The sequence below is a fragment of the Pan troglodytes genome, chromosome 10, assembly GCF_028858775.2.
Source record: "Pan troglodytes isolate AG18354 chromosome 10, NHGRI_mPanTro3-v2.0_pri, whole genome shotgun sequence".
NCBI lineage: Eukaryota > Metazoa > Chordata > Mammalia > Primates > Hominidae > Pan > Pan troglodytes.
Window position 1 is genome coordinate 53617449 of NC_072408.2, and position 27458 is coordinate 53644906.

At 37.2% G+C, this 27458-nt stretch overlaps 1 protein-coding gene across 5 annotated transcripts in view; it reads left to right on the forward strand.

Moving 5' to 3' along the window:
* YAF2 (YY1 associated factor 2) overlaps window positions 1-27458 on the forward strand; it is a 76733-nt gene that overhangs the window by 6938 nt on the left and 42337 nt on the right. The window contains exons 3-4 of one of the 5 annotated variants that reach the window (XM_016923633.3): window positions 16316-16356; window positions 18099-18231. The exons of 2 other annotated variants lie outside the window; for them this stretch is intronic. In XM_016923633.3, coding sequence (XP_016779122.1) covers window positions 16316-16356; window positions 18099-18231 — 174 coding nt within the window. The remainder of the gene's footprint in view (window positions 1-16315; window positions 16357-18098; window positions 18232-27458) is intronic. 2 more of the 5 variants (XM_063785770.1, XM_001167723.7) reach the window with 2 other exon arrangements.

Here is a 27458-nt window from a genome sequence, read left to right on the forward strand (position 1 = left end):
ATATCTGTGAGAGTCCAGATTTTCTTAATATTTTTGGACTAAAACAACATATTGCAACAAATTGAATGCTGAGATAGATATGACAATCCAGGTGTCTTCTACTAACCAGATGTTAGAGGTTTGCAGAAATATACGATGCCACTCTTCATACAAAATATCTTTGTTTTGGAAAATAATAAGTTTTTAAAATAAAAATATGTCATTTAATATGTGATGTATTTATTTTTTAAATGAACTAATATATTTAGATTTTTATCAGTTTTTATTTCTAATATAGTAAACATCGATAGATGACCCACATTAAGAAAAACAAAAAACAAAAACTCTTAAATTTTAAGAGTGTAAATGATCCTAAGACCAAAAAGTTTGTGAACTGCTGGTCTAGAGTTTATTGGCTTGGGTTTCTACATGCAATGGCTTTACTTCAGCAGGTATTCTTTTTATTTCCTTTATAGTGTGAGGCCTGATAACTAATATCCTAGTTGTTTAACTCAGTGGCCCAATCTCACTCATCTGTTGATGTCACCTCCAAAGTATTTGATGTTGTTGGCCCTTTTTAAATTGAAACTCTACTTCCTTCATGTCTCTAAGACTCCTTTTTCATAGATTTCTGTGTATATCTCTGAAACCCATTTCTGCCTCCCCAAACCTGGCATGTGTATATTCTTTACTTTGTATGTGGCATAAACTCCTTTCTGGAACCTCAGCTAGAAACCGTCATTGTCTCAGCTTTGATTCTAATTTGTAGTCCTCCTTCATGTCCTTTCTCTGGATTGTCTCTTAAATCTATCCTTTTTCCTTTTACGTAATTACAGTTCAGAAGCCCATATCACTTCTGTCATGAACTATTGGACAAATTGGTCTCTCCTTTGGAATGCTACTAACATTATCTTCATTATCTTTTTTGAAACCTATGTGATTATGTTGGTCCCTGTATATTTTAAAAAAAATTGAGTCCTATTAGTGGCTGCTGAATAAAGGCTGAGATCCTTAGGATAGTGTTCAAGGCCATAATAATAATCTATCCCTAAACTACCTTCCTAGCTTCATTTCCTGCTGCTTATCCCAATCCTGTGCTGTGTCAGCACTGAATTATTTTTATCATATGGTACTTTTTCTCTTTCTTTCTTTCTTTCTTTCTTTCTTTCTTCTCTTTCTTCTCTTTCTTTTCTTTCTTGAAGGACTCTTGCTCTGTCGCCAGGCTGGAGTGCAGTAGCGCGATCTTGGCTCACTGCAATCTCCGCCTCCCAGATTTGAGCGATTCTGCTGCCTCAGCCTCCTGAGTAGCTGGGATTACAGACGTGTGCCACCATACCCAGCTAATTTTTTTATTTTTAGTAGAGACAGGGTTTCACCATGTTGGCCAGGATGGTCTCCATCTCCTGACCTCGTGATCCGCCTGCCTCAGCCTCCCAAAATGCTGTGATTGCAGGCGTAAGCCACCATATGGTACTTTTCAAAGAAGCCCTCTAGGATTACCATCCCTCCACCCCTTGGTATCATATTGATTCTATGTATGTAGAGTCAGTCATGCACTCCATAATGACATTTTGGTCAGTGGGGGACCACATATACAGTCCCATAAAATGATACTATATTTTTACTCTACTTTTTCTATGTTTAGATACAAATACTTACCATGGTGTTACGATTACCTACAACATTCAGTATAGTAACATCCTGTACACCTGTAGCTTCAGAGCAATAGGCTCTACCATATAGCCTAGGTATGTAGTAGGCTGTACCATCTAGGTTTGTATAAATACATTCTGTGATGTTCCGACAATGAAATCACCTAACGATGCATTTTTCAGAACATATCCGTCATTAAATGATGCATGGCTGTATGTATATGTAATTATTCCTGGAGAATAAATATATTGTAGTATAATTGTCTAGACACTTATCTGCCCTACAGGGCAGAGACCGTCTTATTCACTTTGGTATTCCCAGAAGCTAATAAAATACCTGAAGTATTGTAGATATTTAAATGTTTTCAATTAATGTTTCTTCAAATTTGACTATTGCTATTTGACACCTGACGTTGCTTTTCCAATAATTTTGAACACTATGTTTGTAAAAATATTATCAGACTATTTTGTCTCTAAGTTGTAGGTATAAATCGTTTTAGTATTATTTATTTATTTATTTTCTGAGACAGGGTTTCAGTCTGTTGCCCAGGGTGGAGTGCAGTGGTGTGGATATAGCTTACTGCAGCCTCAACCTCCCAGGTTGAAGTGGTCCCCCCACCTTAGCCTCCCAAGTAGCTGGGACTACAGGGGTGTGCCACTATGTCTGGCTAATTTTTAAATTTTTGGTAGAGAGGGGGTGTCTCCCTATGTTGCCCAGTCTGGTCTCGAACTCCTGGGCCAAAGCAATCCTCTCACCTTGGCCTCCAAAATGTTGGGATTACAGGCATGAACCACTGCACCCAAATGTTTTAGCATTATTTCAAGGATGGTCTTGTACATGAACACCTTAGCATTTTTAAGGAACAGCTTTGGCAAGTTGTATAATATTGTTATGATCTCATTTGTGGCCACTTATTAGGTCTCATTTTTCAGATAGTTGAAATTTATATGATATAATATAGCCAAAAACGAAGTGTTTCTTGACTAAAATAAACCAATGAAGCTGTGAAAGTGTACAGCGTATTTAGAAATATATTGTATATTCCATTGCTACAAGGAGAATAAGATACCTAGGAATACAACTTACAAGGGATGTAAACGACCTCTTCAAGGAGAACTACAAACCACTGCTCAAGGAAATAAGAGAGGACACAAACAAATGGAAAAACATTCCATGCTCATGGATAGGAAGAATCAATATTGTGAAAATGGCCATACTTCCCAAAGTAATTTATAGATTCAGTGCTATCCCCATCAAGCTACCATTGACTTTCTTCACAGAATTAGAAAAACTAATTTAAATTTCATGTGGAACCAAAAAAGAGCCTGTATACCCAAAACAGTCCTAAGGAAAAAGAACAAAGCTGGAGGCATCATGCTACCTGACTTCAAACTATACCACAAGTCTACAGTAACCAAAACAGTATGGTACTGGTACCAAAACAGACATATAGACCGATAGAACAGAGCAGAGTCCTCAGAAATAACACCACGCATCTACAACCATCTAATCTTCGACAAACCTGACAAAAACAAACACTGGGGAAAGGATTCCCTATTTAATAAATGGTGTTGGGAAAACTGGCTAGCCATATGCAGAAAACTGAAACTGGATCCCTTCCTTACACTTTACACAAAATTGACTCAAGATGGATTAAAGACTTTAACATAAGACCTAAAACCATAAAATCCCTGGAAGGAAACCTAGGCAAGGTTTTATGTCCTGAAAAACTATTCAGGACAGAGGCATGGGCAAGGACTTTATGACTAAAACACCAAAAGCAGTGGCAACAAAAGCCAAAATTGACAAATGAGATCTAATTGAACTAAAGAGCTTCTGCACAGCAAAAGAAACTATCATCAGAGTGAACAGGCAACCTACAGAATTGGAGAACATTTTTGCCATCTGTCCATCTGACAAAGGGCTAATATCCAGAATATACAAAGAACTTAAATTTACAAGAAAAAAAACAACCCCATCAAAAAGTGGGCAAAGGATATGAACAGACACTTCTCAAAAGAAGACATTTATGCAGGCAACAAATGTGAAAAACTCATCACTGGTCATTAGAGAAATGCACATCAAACCACAATGAGATAGTATCTCATGCCATTTAGAATGGCGATCATTAAAAAGTCTGGAAACAACAGATGCTGGAGAGGATGTGGAGAAATAGGAACGCTTTTACACTGTTGGTGGGAGTGTAAATTAGTTCAACCATTGTGGAAGACAGTGTGGTGATTCCTCAGGGATCTAGAACCAGAAATACCATTTGATCCAGCAGTCTCATTACTGGGTATATACCCAAAGGATTATAAATCATTCTACTGTAAAGACACATGCACACGTATGTTTATTGCAGCACTATTCACAAAAGCAAAGACTTGGAACCAACCCAAATGCCCATCAATGATAGACTGGATAAAGAAAATGTGGCACATATACACCATGGAATACTATGCAGCTATAAAAAGGATGAGTTCATGTCCTTTGCAGGGACATGGATGAAGCTGGAAACCATCATTTACAGCAAACTAACACGGGATCAGAAAACCAAACACCACATATTCTCACTCATAACTGGGAGTTGAACAATAAGAACACATGGACACAGGGAGGGGAACATCACACATGGGGGCCTCTCGCGGGGTGGGGGGCTGGAGGAGGGATAGCATTAGAAGAATTGCCTAATGTAGATGACGGGTTGATGGATGCAGCAAACCACTATGGCACGTGTATACCTATGTAACAAACCTGGAGGTTCTGCACATGTATCCCAGAATTTAAAGTATAATAAAAAAAGAAATATATTGTATTCTTCACCTAAATTGTTTTCTGTTGAATGATTTTTAAAGTTAAGGTAGTTGACATCAAGGGCCTATCAGAAACTAAAATATGTTATAAATACATGCTTACTGGGAAACACATGCAATGAATTATGCTAGGACTACAGAATTGTGGATGAAACCCAATTCTAGCCTTTAAGGGTTTGAATTCTAGCGCAGAAGATAGGTAATATTTGCTAGTGAGTAAATACAAGGAGTTGAGAATGGATTTTCCAACGTAGTTCTAGTTTTTGGAGAAGTCTGTGCTTATATGAAATCAGTTATTGTTGTGGCCATTATTATTTATTTATTTATTTATTTTACTTTAACTTCTGGGATACATGTGCAGAACTTGAAGATTTGTTACATAGATATACATGTGCCACGGTGGTTTGCTCCATCCATCAACCCATCATCTAGGTTTTAAGCCCTGCATGCATTAGGTATTTGTCCTAATGCTCTCCTTCCCCTTGCCCCCCACCCCCCGACAGGCCCCAGTGTGTGATGTTCCCCTCCCTGTGTCCATGTGTTCTCATTGTTCAACTCCCACTTATGAGTGAGAACATGCGGTGTTAGGTTTTCTGTTCCCGTGTTAGTTTGCTGAGAATGATGGTTTCCAGCTTCATCCATGTCCCTGCGAAGGACATGAACTCATCCTTTTTTATGGTTGCATGTGGCCATTATTAATAAAGCACTTCTGGTGGGGCGAGGTGGCTCACACCTGTAATCCCAGCACTTTTACAGGCTGAGGCAGGAGGATTGCTTGAGCCTAGGGTTCAAGACTAGCCTGGGCAACATAGCGAGACCCTGTCTGTACAAATAAATAAATAAATATAAATAAAGCACTTTTGGTAAAATGTGCTTTAACATCATGGCCAATTTCCAGTTTGATTGATTACTTTCTCCCCTAAGAAATTTCACCCAAATTATGTTCTTTGAAACAGCTGGCACTTCATTGCTGGGTAAAGCCTTTTCTTTATCTTTTTGTTTGTGTATATATATGTGTGTGTGTGTGTGTGTGTATGTATTTTAAAGAAACTGCTGTTTTTAAGATGATAGTTATATAATTGACGTAAAATTTCAGTAGACTGAAACTTCCTACATAGTATGCTGGCCCTATATGTAACTTTGAAGGAAAGAGGAATAAGCAAAGAAACCTTTCACCCAACTATGATAGTTTTATAAACCTCTTTCAAACAACTCGGGTGTCAATGTGGGCTCTAATATTAATTCTGTGACTGGATTTCTACCTTCTTCACCAGTCTCATAGGGTTGTTTGATGAGCAAATGGAAGTGTATATAGGAAAACATTCTGAGCACAGTAAAGCACTGCACGAGTGACAGATAATGAAAGACACAGCTTTTTACTGAGTTTCCAACACCAGAAACTACCAATGGTAACAACAACAACAAAAAAGAATTTGGCAGCAATAAATTATAAGCCACCATTTATTCCTTAACAGTAATGGCCACTACTTACAGAGCACTTACTGTGTGTCAGCCACTGTGATAATGGCTTTATCATTTAATCTTCTCAACAATGAGAATTAAAACCATTTAATCTTCTCAACAATGCTTTTGAAAGAAAAGGAAAAAAAATCCCTGAATATCATGCTGGCGATCATTGCCAATATAACCAATAAAATAGGTAACTTATGAAACAGACACTAAATAATGTAACCCTAGTACAAAATTATTTTATTTACAAAGTAGATGATTCCTGGGATGATTTTTCAAGTATTGAATATATATAAATTTAACAATCCTGCCGTTTTATGGAAGCACACTTGTATAGTGCTTTACTGTGTTCAGAGTGCTTTCCTATATATCCTTCTATTTGCTCATCAAACCGCCCCTATATGGCTGGTGAGGAAGATGGTCCGCTAGTCAAATAATTAATGTTAGAGCCTAGATTGAAACCTGGGTTGTTGGATTACTGGTTGATCTTTTCACTCATTTGTCTTTAATAAAGAGGTTTATAAAACCATCCTGGTTGAATGAAAGGTTTTTTTGCTTATTTCTCTTTCCTTCAAGGTTAGATATAGGGCCAACATTGGTAGAAAGTTTAACATTCTGTGGAATATCAAGTTTTCATTCAAGGATTTGGTGAAACCTTAGTGTTTTTTTCTTTAAGGTATGTTTTCCTTAAATCTTTATAGCTTGGAATAATTATTTAACAAATGTTTGTTGATCATTTGTTGAACACCTACAGTGTTTTGTTTATTGGCTTTCATGGTTGTTAAGACGGTACCTTTTGTTATATGAGCTGTGATTTATAATCATGTTTTAAAAGATTCTGTATGTACTTCATTCTACAATATTGTTTATTGTGGGAAATTATAGAATTACTGAGAATTTTAGAGCTAAAAGGAACCTTTGAAGTGTTTCTAGAGTGTTTAGTCACATCCTGAGCCAGACAAGTTTTTATTACTTGAAACCTTAATGATAGACAGATAAGAGCGTCTTCAGAGGGAAGATCTTGAGAGATTGTAAGTAGAGAGGCTTGTATTAAACTTTTGAAATGGGCTGAGACTACTATTGTTTTCAAAACCTTCTTGTTGGGATTTTCAGCTAAGTTTGGAGGATTCTTAATTGTGGAACTTGGGGAACTAACATAATATTTAGCAATCTGCTGGGTGAGGTCTTTTCTATTTGTTGAAACTCATGGCTCTAGCCTTGTATCCTCTTGATAGGTAAGAAAACAGGCTGGAAGTATTGTGACTTGGGTCAGTAGTTGATCAATGTGAGATTTAGAAATCTGAATTTCCAGTCACTTAAAAAAATTTTTTTTTAAAGAGATAGAGTCTTGCTCTGTCACCCAGGCCGGAGTGCAGTGGTGCGATCATAGCTTACTATAACTTCAAACTCCTGGGCTCAAGCCTCAACCTCCCAAGTAGCTAGGACTACAGGCGTGCTCCATCACACCCAGGTAATTTTAAAATTTTTTGTAGAGATGAGGTCTGGCTATGTTGTCCAGCCTGGTCTCAAACTTTGCCTCAAGCACCCCTCCTGCCTCAGCCTCCCAAAGTATTGAGATTACAGGTGTGAGCCACCATGCCTAGCCCCCAGTCCCATTTTATAACCTTTCTGTGGTAGCATTTAATTAAATTTGCTAGCAAGTAACTTCTTAAAGATTTCTTCTTATAATTTTGCCTATACCTAGATCTAGTGGTATACCTCTTGACAGTTTCTAACATTAGACCTACTACTTATAAATAATATGAGAACTTAAGAACTAAATGTTAAAAATCTAGGCTAATAGTATGGTGAATAAAGAATAAAATGGCTGTCTTTTTTCCTATATTTACTAATATTTTTGAAGTACAAATGTTAACAAACTTCATTTTTATGTCTTTTATAACAACTTTTATTTTGCTGTATATCCTCACTTCTTTGATATCATAGTGTTTCTCAGGAGAAATACCAGTAAGTATTATTTCTCTCTTTTATTTGTGATACAAATATTAAGAATCACTGATAGTAATATAATCACTTTGATAATATGTGAATGTGTGAATGACTGGATGTGTGTGTATGGTGTAAAGTTTGTATAGCCCCCTGACAATTTTTAGACATATGAATTAAACAATTTCATCTTTACATGTTTTATAGTCTGATCAGGGTTCCTTTGCACAACATACTTTACTTTTATAGAACATACTAGGGACAGTCAACCCAGAATGGCAGCAAGTAAATGATTTTTATGCCAGGGAGGTAGCTGCTCAACAGGTAAAGCTCTTGGTGCATTTGTGGAGTAGGCAAAGTGATTTTGGTCTTCTTTCCTCTTTGTTCCATCCATTTTTGCTATTTGTCTTTTGTTCCCCCACAGCCCAAAGTCTCTTCACTAATATTTATTTCTAGGCTACCTTCTAAAATGTTATGATTGCTTCATTCTTTACTTCACCAACAGTTCTTCCTTTACTAGAAAATCTTTTATGTTTTATGTAAGTCTGAATAAAGTAATTGTTCTAAATGCTAATGTAAAGAATCTGGGTGTGGGGGATGGAGTTTTATTTTTTCCTTAAGATAATTCTTTTTCTCATGATTATAAAAGTATTATGTATACATTAAAGATTTAAGGAAGTATAAGGAGGAAGATAGTAATGATTACTTTCATATTATCATTCCAGTCAGAAGTTAGCTACTTCTAAAATGTTGTGTTTCCACTCTGTATTTTTGCATAGATATTAGCATTTAAAATTGAAACTTGAAGTATCTCTCATTGGAAGAATGGGAAAAAAGTAGACTTTTTCCCATTTTAGGGCCTTCTCATAACCATTCTCACCTCATCTTGGTCCTCTAAGTTAGTCTCTGAGAAGTCCTCCAGTCTCTGAGAAGGCTCCAGTTTGTTTTGTCTTATTTAATTGAGCAGTTCTCAGTCTTATTTTACCAGGGAACTTTGTTTTTCAATTATAATATAGATCATGTGGAGATGTGTTGTTATGTAGGATGTTGCTATCAAAGTGTGGTCCACAGACCAGTGGCGTTAGCATCACCTGGGAGCTTGTTAGAAATGTACAATCTCAGGCCTCATTGAGGACTTACTGAATCAGAACCTGCACTTTAACAGGATCTTTAGGTTATTTATATGCACATTAAAGTTTGAGAAACACTGCTGTATTTTTTCTGGATAAGATAATGAGGTGGACGGGGTCTGAGGTATTCATCCCACTTCGAGCTGCCTTTTCCAAAGAGCTTTTCCCTCACGTTTTTGTGTGTGCATGTGTGTGTGCAGGCAGGGTTGTATGTATGGGTGTGTGCCTGGGCATGCATATGTGTACAGGAATGTGGGTATGTGGGCATCTCTCTGTGTCTATATCTCTGGTCCCCCTTTCTGTTTAGCAGACACTTCTCTGAATGAGCTTAATGAACTCTCATGTCCAAAAATGCTTTCTCTGTTATACCTCCTATCTCTTATCCCTGCTCCCAGTATCTGTACACAGCTGTACATTCCTTCAACCATACAGCTCATCCAAGGCCATCTTTGGGAAGCCTTCTGTGAAAGAGCAGGCTCCAGGAAATAAGAGGGTAAAGAGGAGAGAGGTTTGCCTGTTAGAATCAAGTAACAAACTTTTTGGGGTAGACGAGACCTGGCTTTCCCTCAGGAGGCCCAGTGGTTTCAAATTGTGTTGAGTGGATTCCTAAGGTTTCATGGAATTGGCTCAGTGGGAGCAAGCAAGTGGGGCTCTGTGGTTGCCCACTTCACTTCATCCAGGTCATTTATGCCATTATATATTTTATTAGGATTTCTCTTAATTTGTATTTTATAAGGGTGTTTTGCAAAACATTTTTGGAAAATCACTGCCCTGTTTTACCACTCAAATTCTGTTCAGCACAGGCTAGGTTAATTGTGACTGGATTACCTACCCTCACATTTCAAAAAGAAGAGCTATTAGTGAGTTTTGTAGGGTGGCAGGAGAGATTTGAAGCTTTCTTTCTTGAAAGCCCTTTCTCTCTCCCTCCTTCCCTATATCTTTCCTTTTTTCCCCCCACTCATCTTCTTAGACACATTTGTTTTTTTTAAGGACCAAGATTAGTAAGGCTCAGAGCTACATAATCGACTGATTAAATTAGTAATGAGCATTATAATTTACAGATGAAACATATGTTAAATTCATAATGCTATCAAAGTATACATTATGATAACATTTAATAAGATTATTTTGGGAGCCAGTCATAATCCCAAAAGATAGGGTCCCGAATGCCATAATCTCAAATGTTGAAATCCTGAAAAATCAACATCCTTAAAGTCTAAAATCCCCCAGATCACAATCCTGAAAGGTCAAAATCCCAAAAATGTATTCTGGAAAAAATAATACATTTTTTAAAAGACACATACATTTTAAAAAGGGGATTTATTTGAGAAACAGATAAAAACAACAATTCATAGGCCACTTTACACAATAAAATAGGCAATAACATTTTTGCAAGCATAGACACTAAGGTATACTAACAACAGTCATGAAGATATAACATTTACGAGCAGACAAACCATATTCATCAGTCAAAAAGGGAAATGTATACTTGCATATCATTGTGGTTGGTAATTGTGTGCACCTAGCTTTATAACTGCAGTAATCTGAAATACCATGAAATACCTAAGCCTTGATGAGATCGATAATCATCTGTGTGTGTGTGTGTGTGTGTGTGTGTGTTTCCTAGTAGCCTGATGTAGACTGTCACATAAAAATTTGGACCTTACCAGCAAGTTCTAACGTCTAGAAAGTACTCTGGTAGTGTAATAGGAGTAAGCAGTATATATAGACTTAAGAATTAAGCCAGTAAAAGCAGAATTTTTTACTGTTTGCCATAGTTAAAGAGTACATCTGTTTTCAAGGTTGGGATTGTCTGAGCATGGTCATGGTCTTTTTTAGGCCACTGTGCCATTTTATATATTATGCTGTTTCTTCTGCCCTCTACTTCCCCATCCTCCACAATTTCATGGTCTTTATGATTGCTCAGGCTTCATCTCTGAAGGCTAAGCATTCCTTTGTCTCTAGGTCAGAGTGAATGCCCTCTCAATTACTCTTAAAGAATTCTTTGCTAAAAGTGATGATATATTTACACAGTGTATTGAAAATATTTTATATTTGTTTCTTTCCTTCCTGAGGGCTGTACCATTGGTCCCATTATCACATTTCCGTTTAAATCCCCTCCTTGACATTTATATTCATGTGATTTTTTGGTGGTAATTAAATATAAGTGATAAAATGAATTTAGCACATTTCTTAGTTAATGATAATGATAATTGTAATAATATTTTAAAAATTCTCAATGCCCATCACAGTGTCTTGTGTAGGTACTGATAAAAATGAACTGCAAAAGCCCCTTTATTATATATCTGATTCTGTTGCTGCTTTAAACTGCTTTCCACTTCTTGTTTTTTAAGGAATATTTATATAATTTCATAATTTTGTGAGTTAGATGGAATATGTTAGTGGATGTTAATTGTCTCCCCACCTATATTTATGGGTGTTAGTGCAACTGCTTTGCTAGTTGCAAAGCTGTATTATCAGAGTAAAAGTGTATTTGTAAACTGTATGGGAACTAAAAATTAGGAATAAAACCATTTTCTTATAAAAAAAATTATACCCATTTTACTGGATAGAAGAACTTACATCAATCTAAGCTACCTGCATGTTCAATTATCAGCAGTTTTAAAAATGTTTTCTTTTACCATCAGTGTAATGCATGATTGAAACCACAGCCGATAGATTTTATTCTCTCTTGTGTCATGCTTACTTTCTTGCTGAATCTTAGCTAGAGGCAGGGAAACCATTTTGATAGTCTAGGCAAGAGGCAGTAATGTCCTGAACAAGGGGAATGCCAGATGGGAGACAGAAATGAATGTATTATAGATGTGTTTAGGAGAGATCTGTGGAACTTGATGGTTGATTGGATATGGTTGTGGGAGGCAGGAAGTTGGGTCATAGTGAAGGGGATGAATCTCAGGATTCTGGCTTAAGCAGTTGAGTGAGTGGTGTTAGTTCTCACTGAGATAGCAAATAGGAAGACAGGTTTGGGGGAAGGTAATAGTTTGCCTATAGATTTGTTGAATTTGGGGTGCCTGGGGAAAATTTGAGAGGGAAGATCTCTGAAGCAGTTTGGATATGTTGGGTAAGGCTTAGGAAGGAGAAAAGGGCTGTAAATACATATTTGATAGTCATTTGTACACATGATTTGAGTTGAAGCTGTAGGAGTGGGTAAGACAGATCAGGGAGGGAATAGATTGCCTACCATGAGAAAAGAGACCTAGGAGAGACTTTTGAGGAACATCTTTATTTTTTTACAGTGGTAGAAGAAGAGCATCCCACAAAGAAGAAGAAAGAAATGGAGAAGGAAAAAAAAATTAATAGGGAGTAAGAAACCCAGGAGAGTGTAACAATACAGAAACAGAGGGAAGAGGATATTTTCAAAAAGAGGGGGGTGTGTTTAGCCATCTCCAATGGCTTTTACTTTCATCAGACAGAATCTTAATTTTTCTCTCAAGTTCCATGTAGTATTTGTTTTAATAAGTATGGCATTTAGATTTGTATTTTTAAGTTGTAACAAGATAATACTTCTGTGTAGTGATTGTCCTCAGCTTTTCATGTTACAATAATTCTGGTTTATATTTATAGACTAAATAAAGAAGGTTAATATTGGTAGGTAGGAAGATAAGTAAAATTATGTTAGTAACTAACTTTGTTTCCCAAGGGTATAATTATCTAGTAATATCTATCTTTAAGTCTATGCCTCTAACAATGACTTTAGATTATAGCTACAAAATGTGATAGAATTAACAACAAAAAATCCCAAAACATTGGGTACTTGTTGGTGTCAAGAATTTAAGTGGTAAGTAAATGTACAGTAGCTTGCTTTATTTATTTATTTATTTATTTATTTATTTATTTATTTATTTATTTTTTGAGATGGAATCTCGCTCTGTCGCCTAGGCTGCTGGAGTGCAGTGGCGCAATCTGGGCTCACTGCAACCTCTGCCTCCTGGTTTCAAGTGATTCTCCTGCCTCAGCCTCCCGAGTAGCTAGGACTACAGGTGCAATCATGCCTGGCTAATTTTTTTTGGTGTTTTTTGTAGAGACAGGGTTTCGCCATGTTGGCCAGGCTGTCTTGAACTCCTGACCTCAAGTGATCTGCCTGCCTCAGCCTCCCAAAGTGCTGGGATTACAGGTGTGAGCCACCATGCCCTGCCACTGTATGGTAGCTTTGAAAACTCCTGGGAGATTGCATGGTTAATTGTGAGGGAATATGTATGGTTTGAAGAAACCCTTATTTTCTGTTTTTAGGAGTAATTAATCATAGCACTCTTTAATGATTGGTTAGCCAAGCAAATCACAGCACATATTTTAAAACTTCATTTGTTCTATAAAGTAACAGCTATCTCTGAAGTACACTGGAGTTTTTTTTCTTTTTTTAATTTCAATTTTATATAGATATGAGGTCTCACTATGTTGCCTAGGCTGATCTCGAACTCCTGGGCTCTTGCGATCCACCTCAGCCTCACAAAGTGCTGGAATTACAGGTGTTAGCCATTGCACCCAGCCTACACTGGATTTCATATGATTTACAATGCCTAAAGATTCAGGTTTTAGGAGTGCTGAATAACAAAGTTATTTAGAACATAGGCAGAATAAGAAAGGAGTAGCCAAGACTCTAGAACTAAAAATCAGTGAGTGGCTTATGAATTTCAAAAATATTTTCATTACTCATTAAACATTAAAATGGTATTTTGAGGCAGGTGCTGGGCTAGGTAATGGAGTTACAGAGAACAAGACACATTTTTACTCTCATGGAATTCATTTATTTATTTATTTATTTATTTATTTATTTAATTTAAGATGGAGGAGTCTCACTCTGTTGCCCAGGCTGGAGTGCAGTGGTGCCATCTCAGCTCCCTGCAACCTCTGCCTCCCAGGTTCAAACGATTCTCCTGCCTTAGCCTCCTGAGTAGCTGGGACCGCAGGCGCCTGCCACCACGCCTGGTTAATTTCCATATTTTTAGTAGAGAAGGGGTTTCACCGTGTTGGCCAGGCTGGTCTCGAACTCTTGACCTCAAGTGATCCACCCACCTCAGCCTCCCCAAAGTGCTGGAATTACAGGAGTGAGCCACTGTGCCTGGCCAGCTGTCATGGAATTTAAGTTGCAAACCAAAAAATACCAAAAAAAAATCATTGCAGAGTGTGGCAACAACAGGAATTATTTGAAATGGGTGAAGAGGAGAGGCTTCTCTGAGTGGGTGGCATTTAATCAGAAAGCAGAAGGATAAGAGGAGGCCGGGTATGGCGGCTCACACCTGTAATCCCAGCACTTTGGGAGGCTGAGGCCATTGGATCACTTTAGCTCAGGAGTTCGAGACCAGCCTGGGCAACGTGGCAAAACCCCATCTCTACAAAAAGTACAAAAATTAGCCGGGCATGGTAGCATGAGCCTGGTTTCCCAGCTACTTGGAAGGCTGAGGTAAGAGAATGGCTTGAGCCCAAGAAGGGGAGGTTGCAGTGAGCTGAGATTGTGCCACTGCACTCCAGCCTGGACAAAAGCCAGACCTTGTCTCAAAGAAAAGGATAAGAGGAGGTATTTGTGAAAGAGTTGTAGTTAACGGCAAGTTGAAAGCCCTTAGGTTAGGAGTTTGTTTTACATTGAGCAAAGACTAGTGCATAGTGAGGCAGAGGGTGAGTGGCATCAGATGAAGGTGAGCAAGTGGGTAAAATGCCAGATCACAATTTAGTCGTAAATGATACGACACTGAGATTTTATTGGAAGTGTAACAAGAAGCCATTTAATGAGTTTAAGTGTGGAAGTGCTCTGTGGCTTCTGTAAGGAGAATGGACTGGCAGGCTGCAGGAATGTGTAAATAGAAAGACTAGTTGGGCTATTCTAGTTAGGTGAAAGATAATGGGGCATATTAATGCCCTTTATCTAGATGACCCTTTTCTGATATTTATTCCAATTAGAAATGGAGGTCTGTGTAGTACCCCTGTTTGAATTTTGAGATTAAAGAGAATGAGTTTGTACCTTACTGTTACTAATACCTTGATGTATGTTTCCATAAAAAGGTCATTAATATACACGCACTGAAGACTTTTTAAGGTATGGCATTTCAGTACTTACGGTTTTATATGTACTTTTAAAATGATAATGAAATTATGTTAAAGCAGAATGATTTGCATGAACATGTTGAAATGTAATAGAGGAATTTCTATTTTAAAAAGTTATTTATTCAATGGAAATAAAAAAGGATGACTTTCCCTAAGGAAGGAAAATGAGACATTTAGAGCCACTCAAGTTGGCTTGAGACAATTGAAATTTGCGATGTTGGAAAAATTTGTCATTGTTTTATAAAATAGTTTTACACAGAAATTATTTACTTTAGAGATGGCTATTAAGAATTGACTTGAAAAGTAAGGTAAGGCTTCAAAATCTGGTCAGATTAATTTAAATAATATAATAGAATTTTGTTCTTTTTCCCACCTTTTCTCTCACAAGCCTGCAGTCAGCTTAGGGCTCAACTGAGGAAGGATCCATTTGCAAGCTCACCCATGTGGTTGTCAGCAGACCTTAGAACACCTGCTTCCAAGTTAACTCACATGTCTATTGTCAGGCCTCAGGCATCTGGCTGTTGGCCAGAGACATCAGTTTATTGCTATGTGGGCTTCTCTTTTCTATAGGCTCAGAACATAACAGCTTGTTTGCCCCAGAGCAAGATATCTGGACAGTGAGAGAAAGGCCCGCCTTGGACTCCCAAAGTGCTGGGATTACAGGCTTGAGCCACCGTGCCTGGCCTCTTAATGACATCTTTTATATTAGCTTATACCATTAGGATAAAATATTTGCATTATTGCTCCTTGATCTGTTTTATCACTATAAACATATAAGACCTTTGTGCTATGTACTTACTCCAGTGACTAGGAGTCTAGTAAATTAGCAGAGTTACCTAGATGACCCTTTTCTGATATTTATTCCAATTAGAAATGGAGGTCTGTGTAGTACCCCTGTTTGAATGGGTCATTTAAAAGTGAATGGATTTATTACTGTTATACTTAACTCAAATTTATAGAAAAATGCATGCATTTACCCAAGGCAATTTGTATCTTAAATTTAAGTAAGAATCTATCACAGATCTTGACAATCTTGACAGATGTGTTGTCAACCTAACAAATACAAATATGACCTCATAACAGGATTGAAATAAAAGATTTTCATTAGAATTACATTTTGAATTTGATTGTGTAGAATGATTTTACAGACCATTTTATCCCGTTTATTTTTTGTTTGTTTTGTTTTCTTTCATCTATTCAGTGGTGAGTTAGTTACTAGACTATTCTTAAAGGAAAAACTATACACTTTCTTTGTTTCCATAGAATGAAGAATCATGAAATCATAAGTTTCTTGAAGGAAGGAGGTGATTATTTAGAAGCATGATGGTAAAGGGTATTAAAATATATCTGTATCTAGTACCTGCTAGTGTAGTTACTAGTGTTAGAAGTCATCACTGCTGTGGCACATTAAAACAAATATGATGAATATATATTGATTAATGTGTATTCAGTTAAAGGTAATGTAATATCTTCATATGAGCTTGAAGATAAATTTCTTTTGGAGAGATTTTTTTCTTTTGATTAGAAGTAGTTTTTATTTCAGTGACGGCCATTTTTAGGCAATTATTTTAAAAGTTTAAAATTTGCTGTATTTCTTTTGTACAAGTATTTAAATTATAATTAGCATTATTAATATTTTTCAATGACTGGCATACTTTTGTTTGTGTTTGGTGTGTCAATAGGTGACAAATGGTTAAAGACTTTTTTTTTTTGAGATGAAATCTTGCTGTCTCCCAGGCACGATCTTGGCTCACTGCAACCTCCGCCTTCTGGGTTCAAGCTATTCTCCTGCCTCAGCCTCCTGAGTAGCTGGGATTATAGGCACCTGCTACTACACCCGGCTAATTTTTGTATTTTTAGTAGAGACGGGGTTTCACTATGTTAGTGAGGCTGGTCTAGAATTCCTAACATCAGCTAATCCGCCCACCTCGGCCTCCCAAAGTGCTGGAATCACAGGTGCAAGCCACCGTGCCTGGCTGACTTTTTTTTTTTTTTTTTTTTTGACAGAGTCTCCCTCTGTTGCCCAGGCTGGAGTGCAATGGCACGACTTGGCTCATTGCAACCTCCACCTCCTGAGTTCAAGCAATTCTTCTGCCTCAGCCTCCCTAATAGCTGGGATTACAGGCGCATGCCACCACACCTAGCTACTTCCTGTATTTTTAGTAGAGATGGGGTTTTACCATGTTGGTCAGGCTGGTCTTGAACTCCCAACCTCAGGTGATCCACCTGCCTTGGCCTCCAAAAGTGTTGGGATTACAGGCGTGAGCCACTGTGCCTGGATGACTTTTTTTTTTTTTTTGGAGACAGAGTCTCGCTCTGTCATCCAGGCTGGAGTTTAGTGGCACGATCTCCGCTCACTGCAACCTCTGCTTCCCAGGTTCAAGCAGTTCTCGTGCCTCAGCCACCCGAGTAGCTGGGATTACAGTCATGCACCACCATGTCCATCTAATTTTTGTATTTTCAGTAGAGACGAGGTTTTGCCATATTGGCCAGGTTGGTCTCGAACTCCTGATCTCAGGTGATCTGCTTGCCTCAGCCTCCCAAAGTGCTGGGATTACAGGCGTGAGCCACCACGCCTGGCCTGGTTAAAGACTTGAGTGATAAAATGAGAATTGTATTGATGCATTTTATCTGAATTCTAACATATTATTAGTCCACTATGGTGGCTTCTATACCAAAATCTAGTGAATGTTAATGACAATGGCTAGTTAAGAAATGATGGATTTTGATCAACTAATTATTCTTGTACTAATATAAAATATAATGATATTGTTTCAGCAAAATGAAATAGCCTGGTGGCTGATATTTTTGTATATTAAAATATAGCAGCCATTATAGTAGATATTTTAAAATGAAACCATTCTAATGATTTCCTTATGTTTCTGATAATGTGAGAAGTTTCCACTGACATTATATTTAGCAAATTGTTTCCATATTTACTTTGATACATGTATATATAGTTATCTAGTGAATTTATGCTCTCTTCTGTAGTTCTACGTGTGATAATAATCTCAAATAAAATGAAATAATCTTCTTATTCTGATAGAGAAGAAAAAGCTGGATCACTTACCAGTAACTGGAGTTCTCCTATTGGGTAATCTCCACAGATCCACATTGTTTGAAGTTATTGTGAGTGCCTCGAGGACCAAGGAACCGTTGAAATTTCCAATTTCAGGAAGGTAAGCAAGTGCACTGAAGCATGTCTCTAGCATCTCCCAAATCCCCTCCCCCAAACTTTCTTACATATACGTCTGTACTGCATGCCCCCTCAGTTCCAGTGGATGCCCATCAGGAAGATTCTCATGCTGAACAGAAGGGCAAGAGAGGTGGATCTGTGAGGGAAAAGACCCAATAGGATAACTCAAGTTACTGGTAAGTAATCTAGTTTTCACAAACTTGAGATTTTTTTTCCCCCCAAATTTTGTCCCTTGAGAAGGAGTTTGTTTAATTGAAAAGAAAGGAAGTTACTTGGGATAGCTTCTTTTTGTACGTTTGATATGGATTATGGAAATTATTGTGTGGACAGTAAATACTGAGCTATTAATGGGTGTATGAGTAAAAAGTATGACATTAATTTTAAAGTATCTTATTTACGTAATAGCTGCTTCTAAAAAATTATACATTTAGTTGGCCGGGCTTGCTGACTCACACTTGTAATCCCAGTACTTTTGGAGGCCAAGGCGGGTGGATCACCTGAGGTCGGGAGTTCGAGAACAGCCTGACTGACCAACATGGAGAAACCCTGTCTCTACGAAAAATAGAAAATTAGCTGGGCATGGTGGTGCATGCTTGTAATCCCTGCTATTCGGGAGGCTGAGGCAGGAGAATCGCTTGAACCCAGGAGGCAGAGGTTGCGGTGAGCTGAGATTGTGCCATTGCACTCCAACCTGGGCAACAAGAGCGAAACTCTGTCTCAAAAAACAAAAAATTATGCATTTACTGGCTTTGGTAAATGGTTTAGTTGTTCTAAAGCAATATAGGGAAGCCAAATGTTGAATTCTTGTATACATTTCTTTATGATGTTGCTTTTTTGAAGTAAATACTTATATTGTAAAATTTATGCAGATGTCATATTTGGTGAATTTCTTTTGGCACAGTAGTACTGACCAGCAAGGATAGTTTTATATTAATTGTCCAGCACTTTTTTTTTTTTTTTTTTTGAGACAAAGTCTGGCTCTATCGCCCAGGCTAGAGTGCAGTGGTGTGATCTTGGCCTACTGCAACTTCTGCCTCCTGGGCACAAGCCATCCTCCCACTTCAGCCTCCTGAGTAGCTGGGACTACAGTTGCACACCACCATGCTCGACTAATTTTTTTATTTTTTATAGAGATGGGGTTTTGCCATGTTGCCCAGGCTGATCTCGAACTCATGAACTCAAATGATCTGCCCACCTTGGCCTCCCTAAGTGTTGGGATTACAGGTGTGAGCCACTGCTCCTGGCCTGACTAGCACTTTTGTTTTTTTTCCTAGCACTTCTTAATGACAGTTTTCAATGTATCTTGAACTTCATTGAAAGTATATTTGAAAAATAATATAGGATATGTTGCAAGTCTATTTACCGCTTCCTTGTTTGTAATGAAAATACTTGATGTGAATTGTGACAGAATTGGTTCAGTTTGAGCTGCCTGATTTCCTCAGGTACCAAATAACTTATTGAATTGATATTTGTAAATGTTACTATATAGTTTCTTGCTTCTCATTTCTCTCCCACTCATTTTGCATTATTACTAGGTTCTATTTCTAAAAAGGCATTTTAAATATAAAGAGCTCATAGTGGTGTCCTGCTTATAGCTGTTTTACAAAACTTTCATCCGTTTGCTGGATACTTGAGGCCTCCTGCTATCCAATTCCATTCTGTTTATCTAGCCTTAATTTCTTCAGTTTGAAACTTTTGTTTGTTCTTACCTGCATAGTTATATTTACACTTGGTTTGTGGTTTCTCACTTTCTTCAGGTAGCCTTTTCTGCATTCTGATTTCTGTACTTTAAAGTTGAGGCAAGTCTTACCCCTTTTATCAGTCCTTTTATGCTAGTATATTTGTTATCTTCAATTCTTCAGTAGAAAAGTGGGATGTCTGTAAGACTGTATTAATTCATGGAATTTATTTAATACAGTACCTTAGCAGCACCCAGTTAATACCCTTATTGGCTAGTATTTGGCTATAGATTGATCTTAACCATTTTTGTGGTTATAGTTAGCTGAATGATACAGTTTAGCCCTTAAATATTAGCTTTAGGTTGTATTGCTATTTTTAAATTTTAATTTAATTTAATTTAATTTTTATTTTTTAAAATAAAGTGAGACAGAGTCTCACTCGATCGCCCAGGCTAGAGTGCAGTGGCATGATCTCCGTTCACTGCAACCTCCGCCTCCCAGGTTCAAGCAATTCCCTTGCCTCAGCCTCCCAAGTAGCTGGGATTACAAGCATCTGCCACCAGGCCTGGCTAGCTTTTTTGTATACTTAGTAGAGACAGGATTTCACCATGTTAGCCAGGTTTTGAACTTCTGACCTCAAGTGATCTGCCCGCCTCGGCCTCCCAAAGTGTTAGGATTACAGGCATGAGCCACGGCGCCTGGCCATATTGCTATTTTTTAAAAAATATACAGCTCTTTTAAAAAAATTTATTATTTTATTTTTTACACAGGTGTGTTGTGTAATAAAAATATGCAACTCTTAAACTGGGTTTTTAGGTTCTTTGAGAGCAAGCATAGGATTTTATGGTTTATCTTACCTAGTTCCTAACATCAGTGACTGAGATTAAATCATCCCCACTGAAATATTAGCTTTTCATATAGATTTATGAATAAACTTACCAGTTTTTTGTTTGTTTGTTTTGTTTTTTGTTTGTTTGTCTTTTTGAGACAGAGTCTCGCTCTGTCGCCCAGGCTGGAGTGCAGTGGCACAATCTTGGCTCACCACAAGCTCTGCCTCCTGGGTTCACGCCATTCTCCTGCCTCAGCCTCCCAAGTAGCTGGGACTACAGGCGCCCGCCACGACGCCCGGCTAATTTTTGTATTTTTAGTAGAGATGGGGTTTCACCGTGTTAGCCAGGATGGTCTTGATCGCCTGACCTTGTGATCCGCCCGCCTTGGCCTCCCAAAGTGCTGGGATTACAGGCATGAGCCACCGTGCCCGGCCTACACTTACCAGTTTTTTAATGTATAAAGCAGTTTCATTTGGCTCATCAATCTTATTTGTACCATATTTTTTTCTTAAAAACAATTTTTCCCTTTAAAAGCTGGTATAGTGAAATTCTAATTATTTAGTGTAATATTATCAATAATTTATCTTGTGGCATATAAAAAGAGTATATAGTTTTGAGAGTATAGAGTAGCTTCACTTAAAGATTTAGTGTTAGAAAACAAAGTGGAAATACAGTATCCTTGATTTTTGCAGTTTGAATATTTTAGAAGATTATTGCTTTCTTTTCAGAAATGAAGGAAGGAAATGCTCTTTGACAGATTGTCTCGTCTAAATAATCATCAGAAAGCAGCTTGTCCAATCATCAGACAAGCCAAGATAAAGAACATTTAGTCAGATGACTTAAATACTAGTTTTGAATCTACTGCTGCATGTCTTTGTACGATTCTGTTCAATCTCATAGTTTCTTTGGTGTGAATGATATGGTCGTTGTATTGAGAGTGCTTTTATTCTTTGGAGAAATATATTGAAATATTCCAAGTGAAGTATCATGTTGGGCTCAGGAGTGGGTTCAGAAAAAAAAGTGTGTGGATATTTGGGTGTGGTGTGTGCAAGTATATGGAGAGAGAGAGAAAAAAGGTAAAGCAAACGTTGTAAATGTTAACAATTTTGAATCTGGGTAGAAGGTATATGGGTCATTGTACTTTCAACTTTTCTATGGCTTTGAAATTTTTAAAAAAAGATGAGGATAAAGTGTTTTAAAGAGAACTTTATTGTGCTTCAATTTCTCCAATTCTAAAATGGGAATAATAGAACTTTTCATGCCTTGAAGCAGGTAGGCACAGTGGGATAACATTTGGCAGAATAGCAGCCAAGAGAATTCCTAAAAAGTGATTTTTTTTTTGTCATTAAAGAAGTGATTTATAATGGAGAACTTTTCAAAGAACAGTTTGTCTAAGGTGATTTAGCTTAAAATTTCAGTTACTTTTTTTTTTTTTTTAATATGGAGTCTTACTCTGTCGCCCAGGCTGGAGTGCAGTGGCGCTATCTCGGCTCACTTCAACCTCCACCCCCTGGGTTCAAGCGATTCTCCAGCCTCAGCCTCACGAGTAGCTAGGTCTACAGGTGTGCGCCACTGCGTCCACTTAATTTTTGTATTTTTAGTAGAAATGGGGTTTTGCCATGTTTGGCCAAGCTGGTCTCGAACTCCTGGCCTCAGGTGATCTGCCCGCCTCAGCCTCCCAAGGTGCTGGGATTACAGGCGTGAGCCACTGCGCCCAGCCAGACGTCAGTTACTTTTTTTTTTTTTTAACTAAGAGCATATTGCCTTATAATTGAACAAGAACAGTTACTTCAGAAACAATAAATATTTATGTAAAATAACCAATTAAAATCTTGAAAAATATAGCTTGTAATAAAATAACTCAATAAATGGGTAAAATAGAAGATTTGACACAGCTAAAGAGAGAAGTTACTAATTTGAAGAAAGAAATGAGTACTCCTCTGGACAAGCACAGAGAAATGCAGAAAAATGAAGAGGTGAAAAATATGGAAGAAAAGATGACACTTAGAGGATAGATTGAGCAGTTCCAATATAGGTCTAATTGGAGTTTTAGAAGAGAGCATACACAGAAGAGTGGAGAAGCAATATTAAAGGAAAAATGATTAAGAATTTTCAAGAATTAAAAAACAAAATGGAAATTACAAAATAATTAGAACTAAATCACAACAAAAGTGTTATATCAAAATTTGAGGGATGCACAAAAAATGGTACTTGGGGATAAATTTATAATCTTTAATGAATGTATTAGATTGAAAGATTGAAAATAAATGAGCCAGCTCTTCAATTTAAAAAACTAAAAAAAGAGTAGAGCCAAAGGAAGAAGAGGAAATAATAAAAATGAAAACAGAATTTGGTGAACTAGAAAATAATCAGCAATGACCGGGCGCGGTGGCTCACGTCTGTAATCCCAGCACTTTGGGAGGCCGAGGCGGGTGGATCATGAGGTCAGGAGTTCAAGACCACCCTGGCCAAGATGGTGAAAGCCTGTCTCTACTAAAAATACAAAAATTAGCCAGGCATGGTGGCAGGCACTTGTAATCTCAGCTACTCAGGAGGCTGAGGCAGAGAATTGCTTGAACACAGGAGGTGGAGGTTGCAGTGAGCTGAGATTGTGCCACTGCACTCCAGCCTGGGTGACAGAGCGAGACTCCGTCTCAAAAAAAAAAAAAAGAAAATAAGCAGCAGCAAGAAAAACAATGTCGTGATCAGTCAAAGCTGGTTGTTTGCAGTTGATTCTGGAAATACCCAAGAAAAATAGATGAGACTGATAGTCAAATTTAAAAAAGAGGTATAAGTACAACTATAATGGTGATTTTTAAAATTATAAGAAATTGCTAATAATTTATATGTATATAAATTTTAAAAATGAGTTTTATTTTCTAGTGAATTTTTTTTCAAATTTGTCTATACAAGAAAAAGAAACCAAAAACCATTAAAGAAATTGAAGCTGTAATAAATTTCCCCAAGAGGAATAGGTGTTTTTTTTTTTTAATAACAACTTTATTGAGATATTCACATACCATATTATTTACCTGGTTAAAATGTACAATTCAGTAGGTTTTAGTATTTTTAGAGAGTTTTGCCAAGAATTACTATAGTCATTTTTAGAACATTTTCATCTCTCCTAACCCTCTATCCTTAGGCATCTACTAATCTTCCTTTTATTTCTGTAGATTGGCCTGTTCTGGACAGTTCATAAAATGGAATTATACAACATGTGTTTTGGGAGGGATTGATTTCTTTCACTTAGCATGTGTTTAAGGTTTATCCACATTGTAGCGTATGTCAGTACACTTCATTCTTTTTTATAGCCAAATAATAATACATCATCGTATGTGGATATACCACATTTTGTTTATTCATTTATCAGTTGATGGATGTTTGTATTGTTTTGCACTTTTTGATTATTATGAATAGTCTTCTGTGAACTATTATAGTCCTGTGTTGTTTCCAGGACTTCCCTCAGATGCTTAAGCCTCTGACATAAAAATGCCACAGTATTTGCATATAACCTATGCACATTCTCCCATATGCATTACATGATCTCGATTACTTTTAATATCTAATATAACCCAAGTGCTATGTAAATAGTTGTTATATTGTATTGCTTAGAGAATAATGACAAGGGAAAAAAGTCTGTACATAGTAGAGGCACAACTTTTCCCCCCAAATATTTTCAATCTGCAATTGGTTGAATCTATGGATACAGAACCCATGGATATGGAGCACTGACTATATATACCTAGGAGTGAAATTGCTGGGTCATGTGATACTTCGTGTTTAAACTTTTGGGGAACTGCAAGACTTTTTTCCAAAGTGGCTGCATCATTTTATTTTCCCACCAGCAGTGTACAAAGGTTCACACTTTTCTGTAATGTCACCAATGCTTTTCATTATCTTTTTAATTATTGCCTTTCTAGTTTGTGTGAAGTGGTGTCAGAAGGGATAGGTTTTTTTTGTTTGGTTGGTTTTTTTAGAGATGGGGTCTTGCTGTGCTGTTGAGGCTGTAGTGCAGTGCAGTGGCTATTCACAGGCATGATCATAGTGTACTGCAGCTTCAAACTGGCCTCAAGCAATTTCCCTCCTCAGCATCTCAAGTATGAAGGAATAGTTTTAATGGTGATATTTGTAATCATAATTTTAGATATGCTTTTGCGGAACAGCTAATCCCAATCTTATGCAAATTGACTCAGAGAACAGAAAAAGAGGGAAAGTTACCCTACCTGTTTATCAGGCAAGTTTAGCATTTAAATCTAGAATGGAAAGACTATACAAGGGAAAATATATTACATTCAGTCTTACTTATGAACACAGATATAAAAATTTTAATTGGGATAGGAGTTTAGGACAGTTCAATATTTGAAAATTGTATCAATTTATAAGAAAATTTAGGAAAAAATCTAGATAAATTTAGTAAAACTATATGTTAAAACTCAATACCCATTAAAGTTTTAAAAAACCACTCTTACACTATGAACAGAAATGAGCTTTTTTTTTCTTACAGTAAAGGCTACCTTTCAAATAGAAAGCATCATGCTTAATAGTGAAACTTTGGAAACATTCTCATTAAAGCCAAGGGTAAGACAGATATATCTCTATCAATACGCAAAAAAGAAAGAAAATCCAAAAGGATTGGAAAGGAACAGAAATGAGATGAGATGCTCCCTAGAAATATTAAAAGAAATGAAAGTACTGTTTGTATTAATAAAATAATTCAGCGTTGCTGGATACAAGGTCAGCATTCAAACTAGCAATAGCCAATTAGAAAATAAAAAGTATCTCCTTTATATGAAATTCAATATAGTACCTAACATTTTATTGAAGGACATAAAATTAGACATGAATAAAAGGCAGGATATACTACATTTTTGGGTGGGAAGTTAAAATTTATTTAGTAATAAACATTACTGAAAAGTTACTTTGTGAATTTTATGTAGTTTCAGACAAAAATCCCAGTAGGATTTTTTTTGTGTGTGTGTGGAAAATGACCTTCCTGTGCAAAATTAAAGGTTCAAGAATAACCAAGATAGTTTTGGAAGAAGAAAAAGAATGAGGAGGAACTTGCTCTGTTGGATGTCAAGATGAATTTAAAAATTATGGTATTTAGCCCCGGGCATGGTGGCTCATGCCTGTAATCTCAGCACTTTGAGAGGCGGAGGCGGGTGAATCACCTTAGGTCAGGAGTTCAAGACCAGCTTGGCCAACATGGTGAAACCCCATCTCTACTAAAAACAAAAATTAGCTGGGCATGGTGGCATGTGCCTGTAATCCCAGCTACTTGGGAGGCTGAGGTGGGAGAATCGCTTGAACCTGGGAGGCGGAGGTTGCAGTGAGCCGAGATCATGCCATTGCCCTCCAACCTGGGAGACAAGAACGACACTCCGTCTCAAAAAATAGAAATAAAAGTTATGCTATTTAGATTGAAATACTATATACAATGACAAAGAACAAACTGTTACGCATAACATGGGATGACTCTCTCCCAGACTTAATGTTGAATGAAATTAGTGAGACACAAGGATTATGTATTGTATGATTTCATTTATAGGAAGCTCAAAAACAAGTAGAAATAATCTATAGTGATAGAGATGCGAATTGTGGTCATCTTGGAAGCATGGTACTGATTGGTAAGGATCGTGAGGGAGCCTCCTGGAGCATGAGGAATGTTAATAGTTTGGCTTGAGCTGGATCACACACAGGAGTATATGTATTTAAAGGTCAAGCTGTACATTCAGTATTTGTATGCTTTATGTAAGTACCTCTGTTAAAAAAATTATGGCACTTGAAGTACAGTATTAGTACAGGAAAAGACTAATAGAGAGTTCAGAAATGGATTCATACGTATTTGGAACATTGGTGAAGGCTAGAAATGGCATTCCTTGGCGGGAGGGAGAGAAAAAGTAGACTGTCGAATTGGTTTTCTAGATGAGGGGGAAAACTAGATCTCTGCTTCAAGCAATACGTGAAAATAAATTCCAGTTGAATTAAATAATACATGTGAAAAACTTTTTTAAAAAGAGGATAATATAGATGAGTATGCAACTTTAGGATATGGAAGATCTTTAACAAGTCAGGAAAAGAAGAATGAACCATCAAGGTTAAAGACATCAAGGGTAAATGATTTTGTTGCCTGAAAAAGAAAAACTTGAGTTTAATAAAAGACATCAGGCTGGGTGTGGTAACTCATACCTGTAATGCCAGCAATCTGGGGAGACCAAGGCAGATGGTTCACTTGAGGTCAGGAGTGCAAGACCAGCCTGATCAACATGGTGAAACCCTGTCTCTACGAAAAATACAAAAATTAGCCAGGCGTGGTGGCACATGCCTGTAGTCCCAGCTACTCAGAAACCTGAGGTACTAGAATTGCTTGAATCCAGGAGGTGGAGGTTGCAGTGAGCCAAGATTGTGCCACTGCCCTCCAGCCTGGGCTCAACAACAACAACAACAACAACAACAACAAAAAAGACATTATAAACCAAACTAAAAGATATGCGACATACCTAGGAGGAGACACATACAATGTCTTTAATATTCGGTGGATTTGTGTCCAGACTATATAAAGATCAAAAGAATAAGATGATACACATAAAATGAACAATGGATATAAAGGCAATTAGCAGCAGAGGAAATGGAATTGGAATGGCTAATGAACTGAAAAGATGCTTAGTCTCATTTGTAGGGAAGTGCAGTTGAAAACGTAC